Source organism: Glycine soja, chromosome 13, assembly GCF_004193775.1.
Source record: "Glycine soja cultivar W05 chromosome 13, ASM419377v2, whole genome shotgun sequence".
NCBI classification, from domain to species: Eukaryota; Viridiplantae; Streptophyta; class Magnoliopsida; order Fabales; family Fabaceae; genus Glycine; species Glycine soja.
In genome coordinates, this window is record NC_041014.1 from 15884813 (window position 1) to 15903010 (window position 18198).

The 18198-nt window shown below is 31.8% G+C and overlaps 2 protein-coding genes and 1 pseudogene across 2 annotated transcripts; 1 reads left to right on the forward strand and 2 right to left on the reverse strand.

Annotated features, from left to right (window-relative positions):
- The first annotated feature begins 2092 nt into the window (after positions 1 to 2092).
- On the forward strand, positions 2093 to 4462 carry LOC114382090 (UDP-glycosyltransferase 74E1-like). The gene is made up of 2 exons (XM_028341329.1): positions 2093 to 2797; positions 3562 to 4462. Exons 1-2 carry the CDS (start codon positions 2141 to 2143, stop codon positions 4285 to 4287), a joined length of 1383 nt encoding a protein of 460 aa, XP_028197130.1. The 5' UTR covers positions 2093 to 2140; the 3' UTR covers positions 4288 to 4462.
- Positions 4463 to 4564: 102 nt separating this feature from the next.
- Positions 4565 to 9059, reverse strand: LOC114381633 (annotated as a pseudogene).
- Positions 9060 to 13244: 4185 nt separating this feature from the next.
- Positions 13245 to 16554, reverse strand: LOC114380741 (SPX domain-containing protein 4). Its single transcript, XM_028339775.1, has 3 exons — positions 16145 to 16554; positions 14106 to 14271; positions 13245 to 13919 (listed from the first exon to the last, which is right to left on the reverse strand). The coding sequence occupies exons 1-3, from the start codon at positions 16427 to 16429 to the stop codon at positions 13435 to 13437; spliced, it is 936 nt and encodes a 311-aa protein (XP_028195576.1). The 5' UTR covers positions 16430 to 16554; the 3' UTR covers positions 13245 to 13434.
- Between the last annotated feature and the right edge of the window lie 1644 nt (positions 16555 to 18198).

The window sequence follows — 18198 nt, forward strand, 5'->3', positions numbered from 1 at the left end:
AATTAAGCAGCTCCAACTATTCCAAATCGTTCATTATATGTAGGCATTATAAGCTCCCTAGAGATTTTGAGGGAAAAAAAAGAAAAGAAAAAGGCTTGGTAGTGACGTGGTGCTTCCGGCTAGAAGTTCTGGCTCACGAGGCTATATTTTTAACGCTTCTAATATATTTATATTTTTATTTAAGTTCCAAAAATATGTAGATCATTTATTATTAGTTATTATCAAATATTTTTTTAGAAAAATTAATACAAATCAAATAATTGAACTCAAGTGATTAATGTGTAAAAATTAAGATTAAATCGTTTGGATGATATCTAAATTTCATCTTTGATGAAAATAATTTTTAACTAAATTTTGTCTTTCTCTCGACTAAATTATAGATTAGTCAAGTTTTTTTTTTTTCCTAATGAAATGGAGAGTTAAGACCAAAAAATGGACTAATACAACATAAACAAAATATTTTAAAGACAAATGAAAATACATATATTTAAAGAATAAAACAAAATAACAAGGTAAAAAATAAGATTTTTGTTTTATTAGGAACTCAATAATTTTTTTTATTAGATCCTAAAAAAATTCTTTAATTTATTATGGACTTAAAATATCTTAACCCTGGATTTTTTTAAGTAATGTTATAATGTAACAATGTGAATGTGGGGAGAATTGTTTCTGTTAATTAAGTTGAGTTTCAAAATGTAAAAATGAATAAATTAGTAACATAAAAGAAAACAATAAAAATTAAAATTTCTCTAAAACTTGATATTTCTTATGATTTTGATGGTGAAATTTTATTTGAAGAATTAAAAATTATTAGAGATGTTTCAACAATTAAATCAAATTCAAACTTTACGATATTGAGTTTTTGGAATTGTTTTTCTAATGCATTTATAATTTATAAAATAATATTAACTATTTATATTATTGTTGCATATAGTAAAAGAAGTTTATCGAAATTGATAATATTAAAATTTTATTTGTGATCTATTATTTCATCATAAGGTAGACTAAATACTTTTGTTTTGATTTTTATTGAAATTATTTTTTAAAGAATCTTGATTATGAAAAAATTATAATTAATGACAAATTATTAATGAGTTTTGTACTAAAAAAATACAAAAATATCAATATTTAAATAATTACGAGGACATAGCCAAAAATCTCAAGGTCCATCATGCACATCCCTCCGCTACTTCCTATGAATAAATTCTGATTTGGTTACAGTAACAACAGCTAATTTTAACTACTAATACAATTTTTTTTTTCGTTTTTCTTTCTGATTTTCTTTTTTTAGTATTTATGGTGAAATTTATCCAAATATGCCCAAATCATTTAAGTGAGACGAATGTTGTTTGTATTATCAAACCCATGCACCCTCAATAAGAGGCTCATATCAGGCCTAACCTCTTGTCTGCTAGTAAATTATTTATCATTACATATATCTACCGGTTTAGCATTATCTGCTGCAAAATAAGCATGAAAGGTCAAAACATATTCCTATGTACAACTGAGCTAGGCCATATATGCATTCTGTCAAATACATACCTTTTGTCAGGTTCAGTGATGTTAGCCAAAGGCAGGACAAAATATCAATTCTCAAATTCAAAATACATAATATAAAATAAGAAACGTAAATAATCCATCTATGCTACAACAAAGGCCTTTGCATTAAATACAATGTTTACAAAGGTCTTGTTTGTTTGGATAAACTTGGACATAAATAAGTATAGGAAAATAAAATGAATTAAGTTTCTCTTTAAAATCAACTTACACTTTAGTTTCCGGAGAAGACGAATGATTTTTTTTTTTATAAAAGTTATTAAATGCATAAGGTCTTCTCATGATTTTCTTGTTTTCTTTCTTTTCTTTAATATATTTTTTGTTTTGTTTAAGAAAAAACTGAGTTTAATTTTGTGAGAAATTCAACTTATTCTTATTTTCCTTTTCTATAAGTGTTTTAGAAAAATCTATCGAAACAATACCGAAGTTTAAAAATTCTTTACATTGAAGTGGACTTTAGTACTGCAGCCGGCAACACCAATATTTAAGGTTTGGCACATGATTTGCCGTCCACAAATTGTTATTTATTCGTGTATAAGTCAACCCCTCCTAGCTCCTTTTTCATCACTCTCATCACACCCTCATGAGAGAAATGGAGGAGAAAAACATGGCAAGGAGAGCACACTGTTTGGTCTTAGCATATCCACTTCAAGGCCACATTAATCCCATACTTCAATTCTCTAAGCTATTGGAACATCAAGGGTCAAGAATAACACTTGTTACCTACCGATTCTATCAAAACAACTTGCAAAGAGTGCCTCCTTCTTTTGCAATTGAAACCATCTCTGATGGGTTTGACCAAGGTGGACCAATACATGCTGAGAGCCACAAGGCCTACATGGATCGCTCTACTCAAGTGGGGTCAGAATCTTTAGCTGAACTTCTTGAGAAACTTGGTCAATCAAAAAACCATGTTGATTGTGTTATTTATGATTCATTCTTTCCTTGGGCACTAGATGTTGCGAAGAGTTTTGGGATAATGGGGGCTGTTTTTCTCACTCAAAATATGACTGTCAATAGCATATACTATCATGTCCACTTAGGAAAGCTACAAGTTCCCCTCACAGAACATGAGTTTTCTCTTCCTTCCTTGCCAAAACTTCAGCTTGAAGACATGCCCTCTTTCTTGCTTACATATGTGGAGCATCCATATTATCTTGATTTTTTTGTGGATCAATTCTCCAATATAGACAAAGCTGACTGGGTTCTATGCAATACATTCTATGAGCTGGATAAAGAGGTAAGAAGAAACCGATTAATACATGTACAATATTCTAGACATAGGCGTTGAATTTGAATGCACTTTTAGTGGTAAATTTTTAAATTAACATGTATTGTGATATTATTTAAAAAAGTGGAGCATCAAACTTCTTAAATAATTAGTGCAGAAAATTATCTCATGCATCAATAATTAGTTCTTACATTTTCTGTTAGTAGCAGCACTTTTAGACCCTAATCGTCATTTTATCTTGTTAATCATTGAAAATGTAGGGAAAACAAGTGGTAAAAAAATTTTAGGATCTAAACTCAAAAGAATTAAATTTTATAGGGTCTAAAAGTGTTTAAAAAATATCAGCAACTAAGTTAACGAGGAGGATTATGTCACTAACAAAGAAAAATACAGAGATTAAAAGTGCTTGAAATAATTTATAGAAATTAAAGATATATTAAAACTAAATTCACACAAACAAAAGATATATTAAAACTCAATTCATATTTACTTCGGTCTCAAATATAAACAACAAAAATTTCTTATTTTTTAATCTCAAATTTAAACAAATATTAATTACCTATCTCTTATTTAATCAGATCATCTCTAAAATATCTTTCATAATCTTTTTTTATACATAATGTTAAGTTTTAATGAATGATAATTTAAGAAAAATATTTATCTTTTAATTAAAAATGACTATTTATTGAAGTTACTTAGTTTCCTTAATAAGTATGTATATTTGTTTATGGCATTTAAACATGTAATGATTGCTGACTAGAATTTGACTTTAGGTAGCAAATTGGATTACAAAGATTTGGCCAAAATTTAGGAATATTGGACCAAACATACCATCTATGTTCTTGGACAAGCGACATGAGGACGACAAAGATTATGGTGTGGCACAATTTGAGAGTGAAGAATGCATAGAATGGCTCAATGATAAACCAAAAGGGTCTGTTGTTTATGTATCGTTTGGGAGTATAGCTATGCTTGGTGGAGAGCAAATGGAGGAACTAGCTTATGGTTTAAATGAGTGCTCAAATTACTTTTTGTGGGTGGTCAGAGCCTCTGAAGAGATTAAGCTCCCCAGAGGTTTTGAAAAGAAATCAGAGAAGGGCTTGATAGTGACATGGTGCTCCCAATTAAAAGTTTTAGCTCATGAGGCCATAGGATGCTTTGTGACACATTGTGGTTGGAACTCCACATTAGAAACTTTGTGCATAGGAGTCCCAACAATTGCAATACCACATTGGTCAGATCAGACCACAAATGCAAAGCTTATGGCAGATGTTTGGAAAATTGGAATTAGAGCTCAAACTAATGAGAAAAAGATTGTGCGGCGAGAAACACTAAAGCAGTGTATAAGGGATGTAATGGAGAGCGAGGAAGGCAAAGTGATAAAGAGCAATGTCATTCAATGGAAGACTTTGGCTTTAAAGGCTATTGGTGAAGGTGGAAGTTCTTATCAAAATATCATAGAATTTACAAATAACTTGTTTTGTTCACAAGCTTCATGACATAAACTCCAAATTGCTTCCTGATCGATCAAGCAGGTGGTTCTTTGTTTATATTTTCATGAATCTAGGTGTGATTGATAGTAAGTAATAAATGTTTTATAATTAGTATATTAATGTATCTACCAATGTAATGTGTTTACTTTAATGTATTTGATTTTTTTGTTATATATAATAATTTCTCTCAAAAAACAGTATATTATTAGACAAACAAAAAAAAAAACATTAACATATGTTGTGGTAGTCTAGTACTTTCTACAATGATTGCTTTGCAAAGCATATATAGTACATGACTAAATCTGGTACAAGATATATGTCTTCTTAAAAAATTTACCACGAGAAGGCTAAAGGTACTAATTTTGAGAAACTTTTTGTTCTGGGGTCCATCTCCATGTCCAAGTTTGAGAGTACAACAACCATTGCTAGTACTGCAAAGCCAGAAGTAAGAAGAAGGACTTCTCTATACCCCAATTCTTTTCCTTGGTTGAAGCCAAATATAAAGGGGTAGTTGATTTAAGATGATTCCAGAAGTACATGTTTTCTGAGTACATGATCATATGCAAGATGATGAATCCAAATAAACAGTAAAACACATGCATGAAGTTCATTAATCATATTTCTTGACATCATTTTGCCAAAATAGGTCTTCCAAGTAGTCAATAATCATCTTAACTACTATTTATTATGGAAACTCAAATTTTTAAGTTGCTTACTGATGTAGAAGTGTGACGCAACCATGGACTAAACATGATTAAGGTGTGAAAGAGGAGGCGGTTAGGAATTTAATATCGAATTCAATATCCCAAAATATTCATATAAAGTTTAAAAATGAAGAAATCACTTAAAGAATGTGTCATTCCAAAATTAGTTATGATTTATTAGAAAAATTAGAAATATTAATATATTTTTTTTAATAAAGATATCATATATTTTTATCATATTTATAGTATTAATTTACGAATAAGTTAATTAGTGATATTTGGAATAAATAATATTTTCTTGTTTCCTTTTATTTAGATTCTAGGAAGTTTTAGTTTTTCTTATACATAGAGAAAACATATGTACTGATCAAAAGAGAAAGATTATTATTGAATTAAAAATTGAGATTTTTTCATTTTCTCAACTCTTGATATTTTCTTGAATCAATGAACAGTTCAATCCTATCTCAATCTCATGACATTCTTAGCAATTAAAAAATTACTCTAGATATTCTTACGAGATGGTGAAATCCTCGTTTCTTTTCCCATCAAGTAGGCTGCATCACTTACAAACACACATAACAGAAACATGTGACCATGCAATAAAGATTCAGATGAACTTCTACCTGTAGAGGGAATATATTTTCCATATATCTAAAACGATCCGCGCTATTTGTATTTAGAAGTTTTCTTGAATTTATGGGTACCATAAGGGTCACAATGAGAGCAAGTGAGCAGCCAGTCAGCAGTCCTATAGCATAAGAAACAGTTAAATGCTTATGAGAGAAAGTAAACAGAATGTTGTTTTTCTTTATAAACAAATTATTGTTACAGATACGGAGTTACGTAGATATCACTACAATTTCTTAAAAAAATCAACCACTTATTGGAGCTCAGTCCTCACCTAATAAGAATGTAACCTTGTGTCGTTCCCTTTTAGAAGTTGGTCTCAATGGTTACATTCCTTTTCTGCGATTTCCATTTCCAAAGTGCTTAATGAAGGCTGATTCCACCTTATCCATGAGTCTATTAACCTGTACAAAACATGATGTAGCAGGAAGCAATTTAGTATTGGAAAACAGTTAGTTTTGATGAATTGAAAGATGAGAGCATATGTTTTGAAGGTAGAACCTCATCTGTGTTGCCAAAGTATGAAATACCAACCACCTTTAAGTACTCCTTTGATGCATTTCTTGCAGTGACCTGAAGTGGTAAATGGTAATTAATAGTCAGTACTGAAGAACATAACTGAAAAGATTGCTTCCATATATAATCTTTCAGAACCAAATATGAGACCTTGTCATACTTCCTCATGATTTTTGAGAATGCCATCAAGTTCAAGAAGCTGCAAATCAATTGAGAATATCTTCGTTAGTTTTGTAACGATAATCATGCTTTGTCCAATTTTAAGTTAAAAAGTGAAAGAGGGAGCCAAGTTTCCTATAGCGTTTCACAAGTCGAAGCTTGTGATAGAATTCCTTCAAGACTTTGCTCATTTGTTCCTCTACCTTCCACAGCTCTTTCTTGCTGAAAGACAAGTGATCATGATTTGAAGCCAAGAGCAAGCCTCTTAATGTTGATACTGGAGTTTCAAGTGTGACCACATTGATCTTTACATAGAAAAGGATCTCCAAATGTGCTGGTCTAAAGCCCTGAAAGGATGTTGCTGTAGAATTGGGTTGTTTCACATGACTACCACAGTACCACTTCCATCTTTCAAATGACTTTCACTGCTCATCTCAATTTCATGAATCAAATCCATCAGTAAACTTGAGCGACCTTCAAAACAGTAACATATATGCATTAGAATGTAGATTGTAAAATGGCATTCCCTTCTAAAGAAACCAAAGTGTGCTTTTCTTCTCATAATCTGTTCCATAGTTTCTTCAACATCATGATTCATCATCTAATTTTTATGTTACATACTCATCGTATAAAGACTATATATTAATAAAATATCCATATTAAAATAAGAGTTTAATTTTGGTACAATGTTAATTTAAATTTTTACACCATGAAATTAAGTAAAATCTTAGATATGACTTCTAAAATAATGATTATAAAATAAAAAAATTAATTATATAACAATTCATAATATCTAAATAATTTAGTGAGTTGGATAAATGAAGATAAGTTTGTTTAAAATATTGACATTAAGGAAGAAAGACATAAAAAAAAGAAGTGAGTGTTGATGAGGTATTTAAAATAAAAAAATCTAAATATCGTTGTCTTTTTTCCTCTCTTCTAATTTTTTGTTGGGCGACTCTCTATGATTTCATAACCGGAGGAAAGGAAAACCAAGGAAGAAAGGAAAAATTTGAAAAGTATCTTACAAAAAATACTTTTGAGAATTTGGTCTTTAACTATACCTGATGATATTATACGATTCATGTATCCGATGTCATACCCAAATAAATTGTTATTGTAAAGTTTTGTTTTTTAGAGAGAAAAAATCAAAAAGAGAAAATTATACAATTTAGAGTATTAAATGACTAAATGTTGAGAGAGCTAGAAGGATTAATTTGCTCGACATTTATACTAACGAGGCCTGGCATCATTTATATGAAGCTGAAGTTGTGCTAGCAAATGAATCGTTGGTGGTAGCTGAACTCTTGAACCCTACCACCACCTTTTCTCTGAGCAATCTAAGCATTCCTTTGCTTCCTCAAATCATCAGCCTCCTCCATGACTTAATTCACCTTCTTTCTGTAGAAGGCATTGACCTTGTTAAACTCACTATCAAGCTTCTTAAAGAACACAAAATCTTTTTCTCCCCCTTCTTCAACATACTTGAGGAACATGGTTTGGTAAAACACTAAAACTCTTATGAATCCTGTTGTATATTTTTTATTAAATTAAATATTTTAAAAAGTTAAAATCTTAAATTATTATATAAAATTATTTCTGTATTAATGACATATATTAATGTCATATTTTAATTAGTTTTATTTTCTGTTGTAATGTGTATTAGTATCATACTTTAATTGGTATTGTTACCTATTTTAATATATAGTATTAATCAATATTTATTTTGATTGATTAACCTGATTATAAAACAAGGTTCAGTCAATCACGAGGGAAATATCTTTTTCAGAACCTTTATTTTTTTTCCTGCGAGTTCCTAGGTTAGTCTCACAAAACTACTTGTCAGTTTTGTTGTCCCAAAAATCATTTTGGGAAGAATCTATTATATTCTGGGAGACTTGGACATATTTGACGGATAAGTTCTTGGGAAGAACCTATTATATGAGCTGTCTCAGCCTCTCTTAAATAGAATTGAAAGTTTTTTAATAGGATGAAAGAGAAGCTTGAGGACACTAAATAACAATGTTTGCTGTGATTTTTTTTTTTTTTTTTGTGTTTGGTGAATCGTATATTAATTTATAAGATCATGGTTTTTGAGTGCTTATCAATGGAGAATACAAAATATAAGCTTACTTGCTAATGAAGAGACCTTTGATCTTTGTTTTTCTAAAGCGGGTCTTCTTACAAGTGCTTAAGACCAACGTGTGGGTCCATATATATGATTATGCAATTATAAAAGATCTTTACCTACAGTATGCACATAGTATATGCGTATGTATTTTTTCTTTTTTTAAGTACATGTGAAAAAAATTAACTTTATAAAGAAAAATAGAGGAGTTACAGTTGTGGGGATTGAACCTAACAATACGCAATTAAAATTCGTAACCCTCTACTGCAGTTCCACCTTTTGATACCACATTTCATGATTTGTGGATGTTGGAATTAGATTGGACTAGATAAATTAATTGTCTTGAAAATGCTTGGATAGAAAGGTCCGAAAGCATTGTTGTGGCATTTGTGAATGGCATTGAGAGAGAGGATTTATATGTGCGTCGATTGAAAGCCTTTTAGGAGAACTAATATATATTTTTTTAATAGCGAGAATACTAGCTCTTTGAAATGAGATGAGACTCACTTTTGGACCAATATGTTTTTATCTTAGTATCCATCACCTTATGAGGTGTTAAGCATATCAGTTCTATGTTTTGGAGATATTGGTTTCAAAGTTTTCTCACAATTTTGCTACCACATACTTGGTTTGACAATTAGCATTTTCGTTTATTTGCTTTTGAGGAGATGCTTTAAGTGAGAAAAATGCTACGAGGAGGTAGCTAGTGACAAGCAATTGATTGAGTATCTTCGAATAAATAATTGTGTTACTATTGGTAAAATGAGTATTTCATGGTGCTTCGCTGGCAACCAATTTCAATGGATATATATATTGAATAATCCACTTGCTGCATGTTAGCTTATACGTTGATTGATAATGCTGCGGTGAAATTTTTGTTTATCATTATAACTGAATGTGGTTTGATAACTTTATTTGAATTTAATTTGTTAATGTGACTTGAATTGTGTTACATTGCGAACTTGTTATATATTAATATAAAACATTGTGTTATATTACCTGTTATGCTACAAAATTCATATCCCCTACATGGATTGGTATCTTGATTTAAGTGTGTATCATACTTTGATGGTTTTTTTAAGGATAAGAATTGATTATTATTCTAAAGTGATGTGATAGAAATATTTGAGGTAACATTTAATATATTATGTTGAGTTGGTTTTGGCACATGGCCAGACTTGGATTGAAGAAGTAGGATTTTATTTTTATGTTTTATTTTTTTAAGAACTTGGTCTATAAATAATTGATATTTAAATTCAGTCATTATGTCTTTAGTTTTATTTTATTTTATTTTATTTGCTCTCTCTCAAATAATTGCATAATATGTATGAAGTTGTTGTTGCTAAGGTTTTTTCTGAAATGACTCATATACTTGAAATGCTCATTACCAATTTTGTGAAAATATTGGTTCCACGAAGGTAAGCGTCAGTCCAAGTAGTTGAGTATGAATCACAACAAAGAGAGAAAATGTTAGTCTGTCTGAAAGAAATCATGGTGCAATAAGCCAACAACTTTGTCTTGTCCCAGTGAGTTGTGTGAAACTTGCTTGTGAGAGAACGTCTGTTTTTAATTTCCTGATTTTGCATCATTCTTAAACTGTTATATTAATTACATAAGATGGAAATAATCAAGGCCTTGTTTCTTTTTATTCTTAGCCAAAAAGCCAACCTTTGATAAGAAATTATCCCATGCACCTTATTTGAGCCAAAAAATGATAATGTTTTTCTAAAAACCCCTAAGCCTATTTTTAATTATCTCCTACCTTATTTTAGGATTTAAGAGAGCATAAGGGTTTTAGTCATGATATGCCCCTAATTTGGGGGAGGACTAGGGTAAAGATAAGGGCAGAAAATAAATAGGTGTCATAAGTGTTGTTAGAACAATAAATTGAGACTGAAAAACAAATAAGCCTAGGCTAAATAAGTAGAAATTTTTCTAAGATAAATGCTATCTTATAATCCTAATTTTTTAAATCCCAAAAAAACCATAATTTCTTTTATTAGCCAGGCCACATTACTAGTCAATAAAAGTCCTTAGTGATCCACTAAGTGTAAGCAAGATAACTTTAACTAAGATGAAGTGCAAAATTGGGAACATTAATCGCAGGTCGTAGGAATTTTAAACACTCATCCAAGACACTTGTGTGTAGAGAGAAACACTAAAACCTTGTGAGGAAAAGTGAGGCAAGCCGACCTAATTGATTTCTACTACTGACCAATTCTATCTCAATGTTTATCTATGCTTCCATTGCAAAATCATGGCAAACGCAAGAAGGTCCAGTTGAGGGAATTTGAAAAATTGCAGCTATTGAAAGTGTTGGAGCATATAGAGCCTCCTTTCATCTTTATTTTTGCTTGGGGACAAGCAAAGTTCTTAATTTGGGGGATTTTGATAATTGCTAAATATTAGTTGTTTTCCATAATGAAAGTATCCTTTAAAATGATTATTTAGCAGTTATTCATGCTTAATTGTTAAGAATTGATGTTTTTCCTATTCATGGCTTGCAGATATGAAAAGAAGGGATTAAAAACCTAAAAGATGAAGAAAATAGCAAAAATTTAAAAAATGACCAACCCAAGACACGCTCAGCGCGAAAACAAGAACTGGCGCTAAGCAAGGAAGAGGCGTGCTAAACGCGAATACAGACACTCGCACCAAGCGACTAGAGCGCAATTTATCAAAATCATAGGCCAAAATATACAAATATCAAGAGCACAATTTATCAAGCAATTCTCATCAGAATATCAATATTTTATTTATAATAGTAAAGGAAAAATTGCAATTTAATAAACATCCCAAAATAAAACCCTAATTTAATCCTCTAAGGATCCCTACATATGTTCTCACTAACCCCCAATTGTGAATAACTCATCCCTTACCTCTAAGCGGACTCACGTGTCTTCCGACAGCGATAGTGGCATCTCTAGCGGTTCTCTAAGATTCCTCCAGTTTTTCCTCCGACTACTCCGATAGAGTTCACAAACGTGAGAGAGACGGAGAAAGGATTGAAGCCTCCATATGTATTGTCTTCGTGCGATTCCTTTTTCTCTCTCCATGAATATTATCTCGTAAATCCCAATGGTGAAAGTGTGCAGAATTGAATTGCAAACTACATATCAAGATTTCATGAAAATCCAACGGTTAACGAAACCGCGATCGTAGTTTTACTGAGACTATTTTGGATTTCTGCGGGAAAAGAGAAAACTACGATGCGAAGGGTATTTCTCTTAGCTCCGAAATGTCTTTTTGCAATTCACAATGGTGAGAATGCTCGGAATTGGGTTGCGAATATGGTGCTCAAATTTCACGACGATCCAACGGAGTCCGATATCGTCGTTTTTCTGAGACAGATTTGGTGGGCTGCGGGAAAAAGAAAGAGTTTTTGGGAAAAAGGAAAGGGAAAACGAAATTGAAAAGATGAACAGTCGTAAAAGCTACCGTCTGACCTAACATATCGCTATTTATACCTAAGATACTCACAACCTATTATTTTATTTATTTTTATTATTTTATAAAACAAACTCTATTTTATTTGTTATCAAATGCATAAATAAAATACCTTTTTATTTTCTCTCAAACTATTATTTCAATACACTTATTTCTCTTTATTTATTTAATTACAAAAACCTTATCATAAAATTCTATTTATTTACAAATAACAACTCCTTTCAAATTAGTCTACGAAAAATGGAATGTTACACATAGATAGATTGCATTGTGCCCATGCATCAAAGCAAGCATCTAGAATTAGAACTTCATGCATTTTATCTATTGAATCTTTGCAAAGATATTTGGGAGATAGATAGGTAAGATTGTCATCGTAAGACATCAGGGACAAGTATTCTAATAGATGTGGGTAGAAAAAATTCAGCTAATTGATTTAGAAAAATCTCAATTAATACATCTTAGGCAAATAAGGCATATTAGATCCTAATATTCCTTTCTCATTGAATTCTCTATTATTTCTTTTTGTTTTCTATTAATATCTATTATTTAGTTGTTGTTCTTTTAAATTCATCTTTTATACCTCATCTTATCTTTTTCTTTTATAAATTAGAAATTATCCAACACAAGTACAAAACAAAGTCCTAGTGAAAATCGATACTCAAACTTTCGAGTCTTTACTACTTAAATATTTGGTATACTTACCAAACGGTTAACACATACTATATAGTTCAGAAGTCCCATAATTTTAACAGCATAATCCAGAAGCATTGTTAAGCAATATTTTGCACATCCAATTTTAATGTTACACTAGACACTGATGCTACTTATTACCCTTTAGTAACGCCAGCTTCTTGCCATTACAATTTCAAACTCAATTAACATAAAATAGCAAGAGGTACAAGGAAGCATAGAGAGGTCCCATGTAAAATTGGAAGGTAAAAAACAGTGGTGAAATATCATATTGTAAAGTTGAATGTTAAGCATACTTCCTCTGTTCCTCATACTTGCATCTAATTTGTTATATAGATTAAATTTGATTAACACTTTATGAGGATTCGTCAAATTTCCCCAGATACCTCTCCCTTTTTCATCCCTAGAACCTCCCTTAATTGTTTGAAATATATTACATTGATATTCAATACATTACACTCACCCCTTATTACCCAAAAAAAAAACATTATATTATGTATCACTATAAGGGAGTTGCTATATACGTTGAAAAAGCAGGAGGGGTCATATGCAATCTAAAACATCCTCAAGAAATAATAACAGTGTAATTTACTCTATTATATATTAATGTTATCACTTATCGTCAGTCGTCACAATTTAAAACTTAAAACAGCAAGCCTTACAAGGGAGCATAGTGATATAAAAGTGAAAGGTAAGAAAAAGGCAATGCTCAGGTATTATTTCCCAAGTTAAATGTTAAAGAAAGTACATCTTACTAGTTGACTTGTATTTATTGATTGTATATACGAACAAAAAGATTACATTTCATTTAGTTTCAACCAACAAGGCTGAAACAGAAACCCAGAAGAAGATACAGGAAGCAGATATAAAAGAAAAATTTTCCTACACAGAATCAGTTTCCTCTTTACCAACGCTTTCTTCATTCTGCAAGGTAGCTGGAGAATTTGCGGCAGAGTTTTCAGCAGTTACAGCACCAGTACCATCACCATCTTGGTTGCTAAAAAGGGATGAAAACGAAAATGGATTGGAGGTGGAGCTTGCTTTCTGAAGACCCTTTATGGCTCTCATAGCAGCAAGAGTGCTACGATATATGTACACAGTTTCATCCCCAAGAGTTGAGGATGCCTCAGGTAAGGCATTTGTTGCGCTATCTACCGGTGGTCTAGACTGATTTTCTGGAGGGGGAGTAGATTGGATTACTTCTGCTTGCAGGGGAAAGAGCAGCTCTAGATTTTCCTCACATTCATGGACTAACCTTGTGAGAGGTTCAGTCGTGAAAAAAGGTTGACGAAGAACAAGTTGTGTAAAAGGCAGACGCAACAACCCACCAGTTCTTTTATCATACTTCTTCAAAATTTTAACTAGTCCTGTTGAAATGGAAATAGGTTAATGTCTTGAGACTTAACAATTAGCTAACTGAAACCCCATCAGGTGTGAAATATATGAATCATATAATCTTTTTAGGCAATATCAAGAAACCTTACAGAAATGACACTTCCACGACAGCCATACTTTAGATCAAAAGAAAAGATTAGATTAATTAGATGATGTACCTGCAAAGTTTAATGAACTGTAGTTTTTGAGGAGCACCATCTCTCCATGGATGGTGACCAAGTCCTTCCTGATGTCCATCATTTCTTCACTGAATTCACAGTCAGAAGTGTACACTTCACCCTGGCTGCTTTTTTCTTTAAGACACTCAATTCTCTCCTTCAGCTCCTGTTCAAAGTTTCAGGCAAAAATCAGGGAGGAAATAGAGCTATGTTTTGTCACTCAATGGTATTATAATTGAAAGATATTCTCCAGGCATTAGGCAATATACTTTATATCGATCTATTATCCATGCACTTTAACAGTTGGATTCAGTATACAATACATGACTGAAATGTCAATAATTAATTCCCTAGAGTAGGAAAAACAGACAACAATAGCTAGATCCACTCTTGAACATCATCAATCAAATTTTGTGAGTGAGCTATGCCATTGCAGATTCCGTGTCTCACATTAACACTAGGATAAATTTTGCACTAGAAAAGAGGTTTTATCCAGCTTGCAGGGAGAACATATAGAGGAATCTTGTACTAATAACATTATAACTGACTAAATTGAGTAAATTTAGATCTGCTACATTGTAGAAGAAGAATATATCTATTTGTCACATTAATTCCTAACAGTTTTTTATGCCATTTTATTATTCATCATATTAATCAAAACTTGAGAATCAAATTGTTTGTGGAAAAATCACTCTAATTGGTAAGGAGCTGCATAAGACTTTAAAGAGAAAACAGAGAATGAATCTCAATTCTAACCCATCCATGAAGGCACATACTTATCATTTACCGACATTATAAATTAATCACCAAGAGTGCCTTATGATGAATGTCACACCTTGGGCAAAACTTGGAAGCCTAATTACATTCCTTGATGTAGTTTGGACTCCAATGAGTTAGTTAGTTAGCAGCTAGGAGTATGGACTCTTGGTCTCACATAGCTACAAGTTTTATAAATCATCAGATTTGGATAAATTTATCACACATGAAGCATTCCTTTTCAACAGGCAGTTTGAGCTTATACAATGAGCAACAGCCCATATAAGTATACCTTGAAAGTTGTCAGTGCCACAAGAGTGTCTCTCATAAGTCTTAATTGCAAAACCATATCATTTTCATCTACTACTCCCTGTCCCAGCAATTTGAGTTAAATTCAAATCTAACAGACTCAATTTACTAATAGATTGATTCAGCAACTGGATATAGGAACATATTGGATGGCTAGGATAATATCATAATAAAACCTAAAAAATGACAGACTATTGTATTCATGTATAGTAGGATTACAAACAGACAGATGGAAGCTATTGATTCTATTGAACCTTTACCAAGGTTATGCTCATACTAGGTTATTTTGTATATTTCTTAAAAAAACTCAAATAACCCACATGGTACCAGACATCCGTAAGCATGCTGCACAGGAGAACACCCAACAAAACTAATTTCAGAGTTTCATATTAATTTAGTCAGAAACTTCGGAGTTTTTGCAGTGTATCTACCTAAAACTTCATCAAACCAAGACCTTTCTCAATACCCAATTGTGCAAACACGATTTTCTAACTACCAATTACCCATTTTGATTGAAATCAACAAGAGTGGTTTGGGGTCAGTTTGTTTTACATAAAAAAAAACAATTCTCCACACTCTGCACATGTACCCATATAAAATTCATGGTTGAGATTAAGTTACACACATATTCTAATTAGGTTAAACAGTTTAAAAATGAATTCTTTACAACTTTAAAACAAAGGGGCACTTAGTATTCCAACATACCATATACCCATAACAACGCGTGCCTATACATATACCAAATAAAAATTAGGGTTTGATCAAGCCAAGAGCTTTCTCAAATACCCAATTGTGCAAACATAATTTCAAGGTTTTTAGGTACAATTCCGTTTCCTAGATATCAAGGACGGCAATGAAACTGCGACCGCAACCGCAATTTAAAACCTTCGCAATTTACTAGTTATCCATTTGAACAGAAACCAACAAGAACAAAAAAAAAAGTTCAAAGCAAAAAAGAAAAAGTGGGGAAGAACCTGGAAGCGAATAACAAACTCTTCCTCTTTGTCCACATAGAAATCATTGAACTTTTCAAGCTCTTCATTGAGAATCCTCACGAACCAAGCCTGAAGAAGTTGTGGCGAAGAGGGTTGTTGGAGAAGGTGAAGAGGGAGATTGATGGGTATATCAGTGATGGCGGTAGTGATTGAAGGAAGGTTCTGTTTGAGAAGCTTCTTCAATGGTTTGTAGCAAAGGAACTTGTCCCTCCACTCAGGGATGGTGTCTTCCAAATGGGTCTTGAACTCTTTCCCAAATTTCATTGCTGGGGTGAGTGATGAATTGATTGTGATGTTATGATGATCACAGTTGAAAGTTCCACGATTGGATTTGGGTTTGAGTTTGCATATTTATTTAAGAATGTTTTGTGAGTGCGAAGGAATCTATAGAATGTGTTGTTTTCTTTTTTTTTTTATGTGAATGTTTAATGGAATCTAACGGTGGAAATGAATTGGTTTTTCTGCCCATAATGATGACACTTAACACGACACCAAGTCCGATGTGGACACAACAGAACAGGGTAACCTAGACGCTAGGTTTGAACGTTTGACGGCCGGTTTAGCGGTTGGACTAAAATATTTTTGTGAATGGAAGTTTCATAAATAAATTATAGGATAAATGGTTAAATTAGTCTTTGAAATTGTGATTTTATTGTGATTTAAAGTCCTTGAATTTAATGAAATCTTAGGATGTTTTTGAAATTGTAATTCTCTAAATTTAATTATTTAAATTAATATCATTTTGATCACATGAACATATATTTAATCAAACTAGTTTATAAATTTAGTGAAACAAGTTTATAAGCTTCTTAAATGTCTTTCTAAAATCTTATGTTTTATGTAATTTTGGACTAAAATAAGTGATGAATTACAATTTTAAAGACTTTTTTAATTTTGTTAATTTTAAAAATTAAAGTGACATCAAATCATAATTTCATAGACTCAAAAATATAATGGATGAAAGAAAAGTGTTTTAACTATATTATTAAGAAGATTTTCTTTTTGTGTACATGTTACTAATAATAACATAGGTGTTGTATTTGTAACCTTAGTTAATCATTGTTATTTTCTTTTTCTATTGATCAATGTTATTTATTTATTTATTTTAGTTAGTCCATACATGTTTTTCATAGACGTTTAAATTAGAGTCTAGCCGATTGCTCTATTGGATTGGGTGATAGTAAAAAGAGCAAGGGATTTCCAATGGGGGAAATTATATGCAAAGATTCTTAACGCTCAAGTTAGTTTGAGTCAAAGATAAAGGGTGGCTAAGATTCCGGTTATACCTATAATGTGGAGTCTTATTACCTTTTATAGGCCCTTTCTAATATAGAATTTAAGTTAAAATAGTGTAATTATCTTCCATATGATGAGATAGTTACATTCTAGTAGGAGAATCAGAGTCTTTGATCAATTATTTCTCGGGGGTTGCTTTGGACACCCAACATTTTTACTGGGACACCCAGCAACTTAGGTGAAAGGACTAAAATACCCTTCACCTATTTAATATAAATAGGAATGGTGACTTGTTTGTACAAGTCATTGCCTTTCGCACATTGTTTCTGCTTCTTCTTAGTCGTCTGGTTCTTCTTCCTCCGCTTCGCACACGTGGTTCTTCTCACGGTCGTTGCTGCTTCCTCTGGTTCTTCTTCTTCTTCCTAGTTCATCTTCTTCTTCTTCATCTTGTATATCCTTCATTTTCTGCTTGTTTTTGTCATGCACTTTGCTTGATTCATTGTTTTGGTTGATTGAATGAATCAATGTGTTGCTTCGTTGTATTTAATCAAAGTATTTGTTTGATGTGTTCTGAATTGGCTTCCAAAAACGCAATTTTTGTGGGAAAAACCCATACGGATCAACAATTCGTAAAGATCCATATGGCCCATGTGACACCCTCTACCCCTCACATATATACTAATAAGGAATAAAAAAAATTCAAATATTAATTAAAAGTATTTTTAAAACATTTTTTTTACAAGCCTTTCGAAGAGGAAAAAGGCTCACATTCATTTTCTTTTACACCATATTCAAAC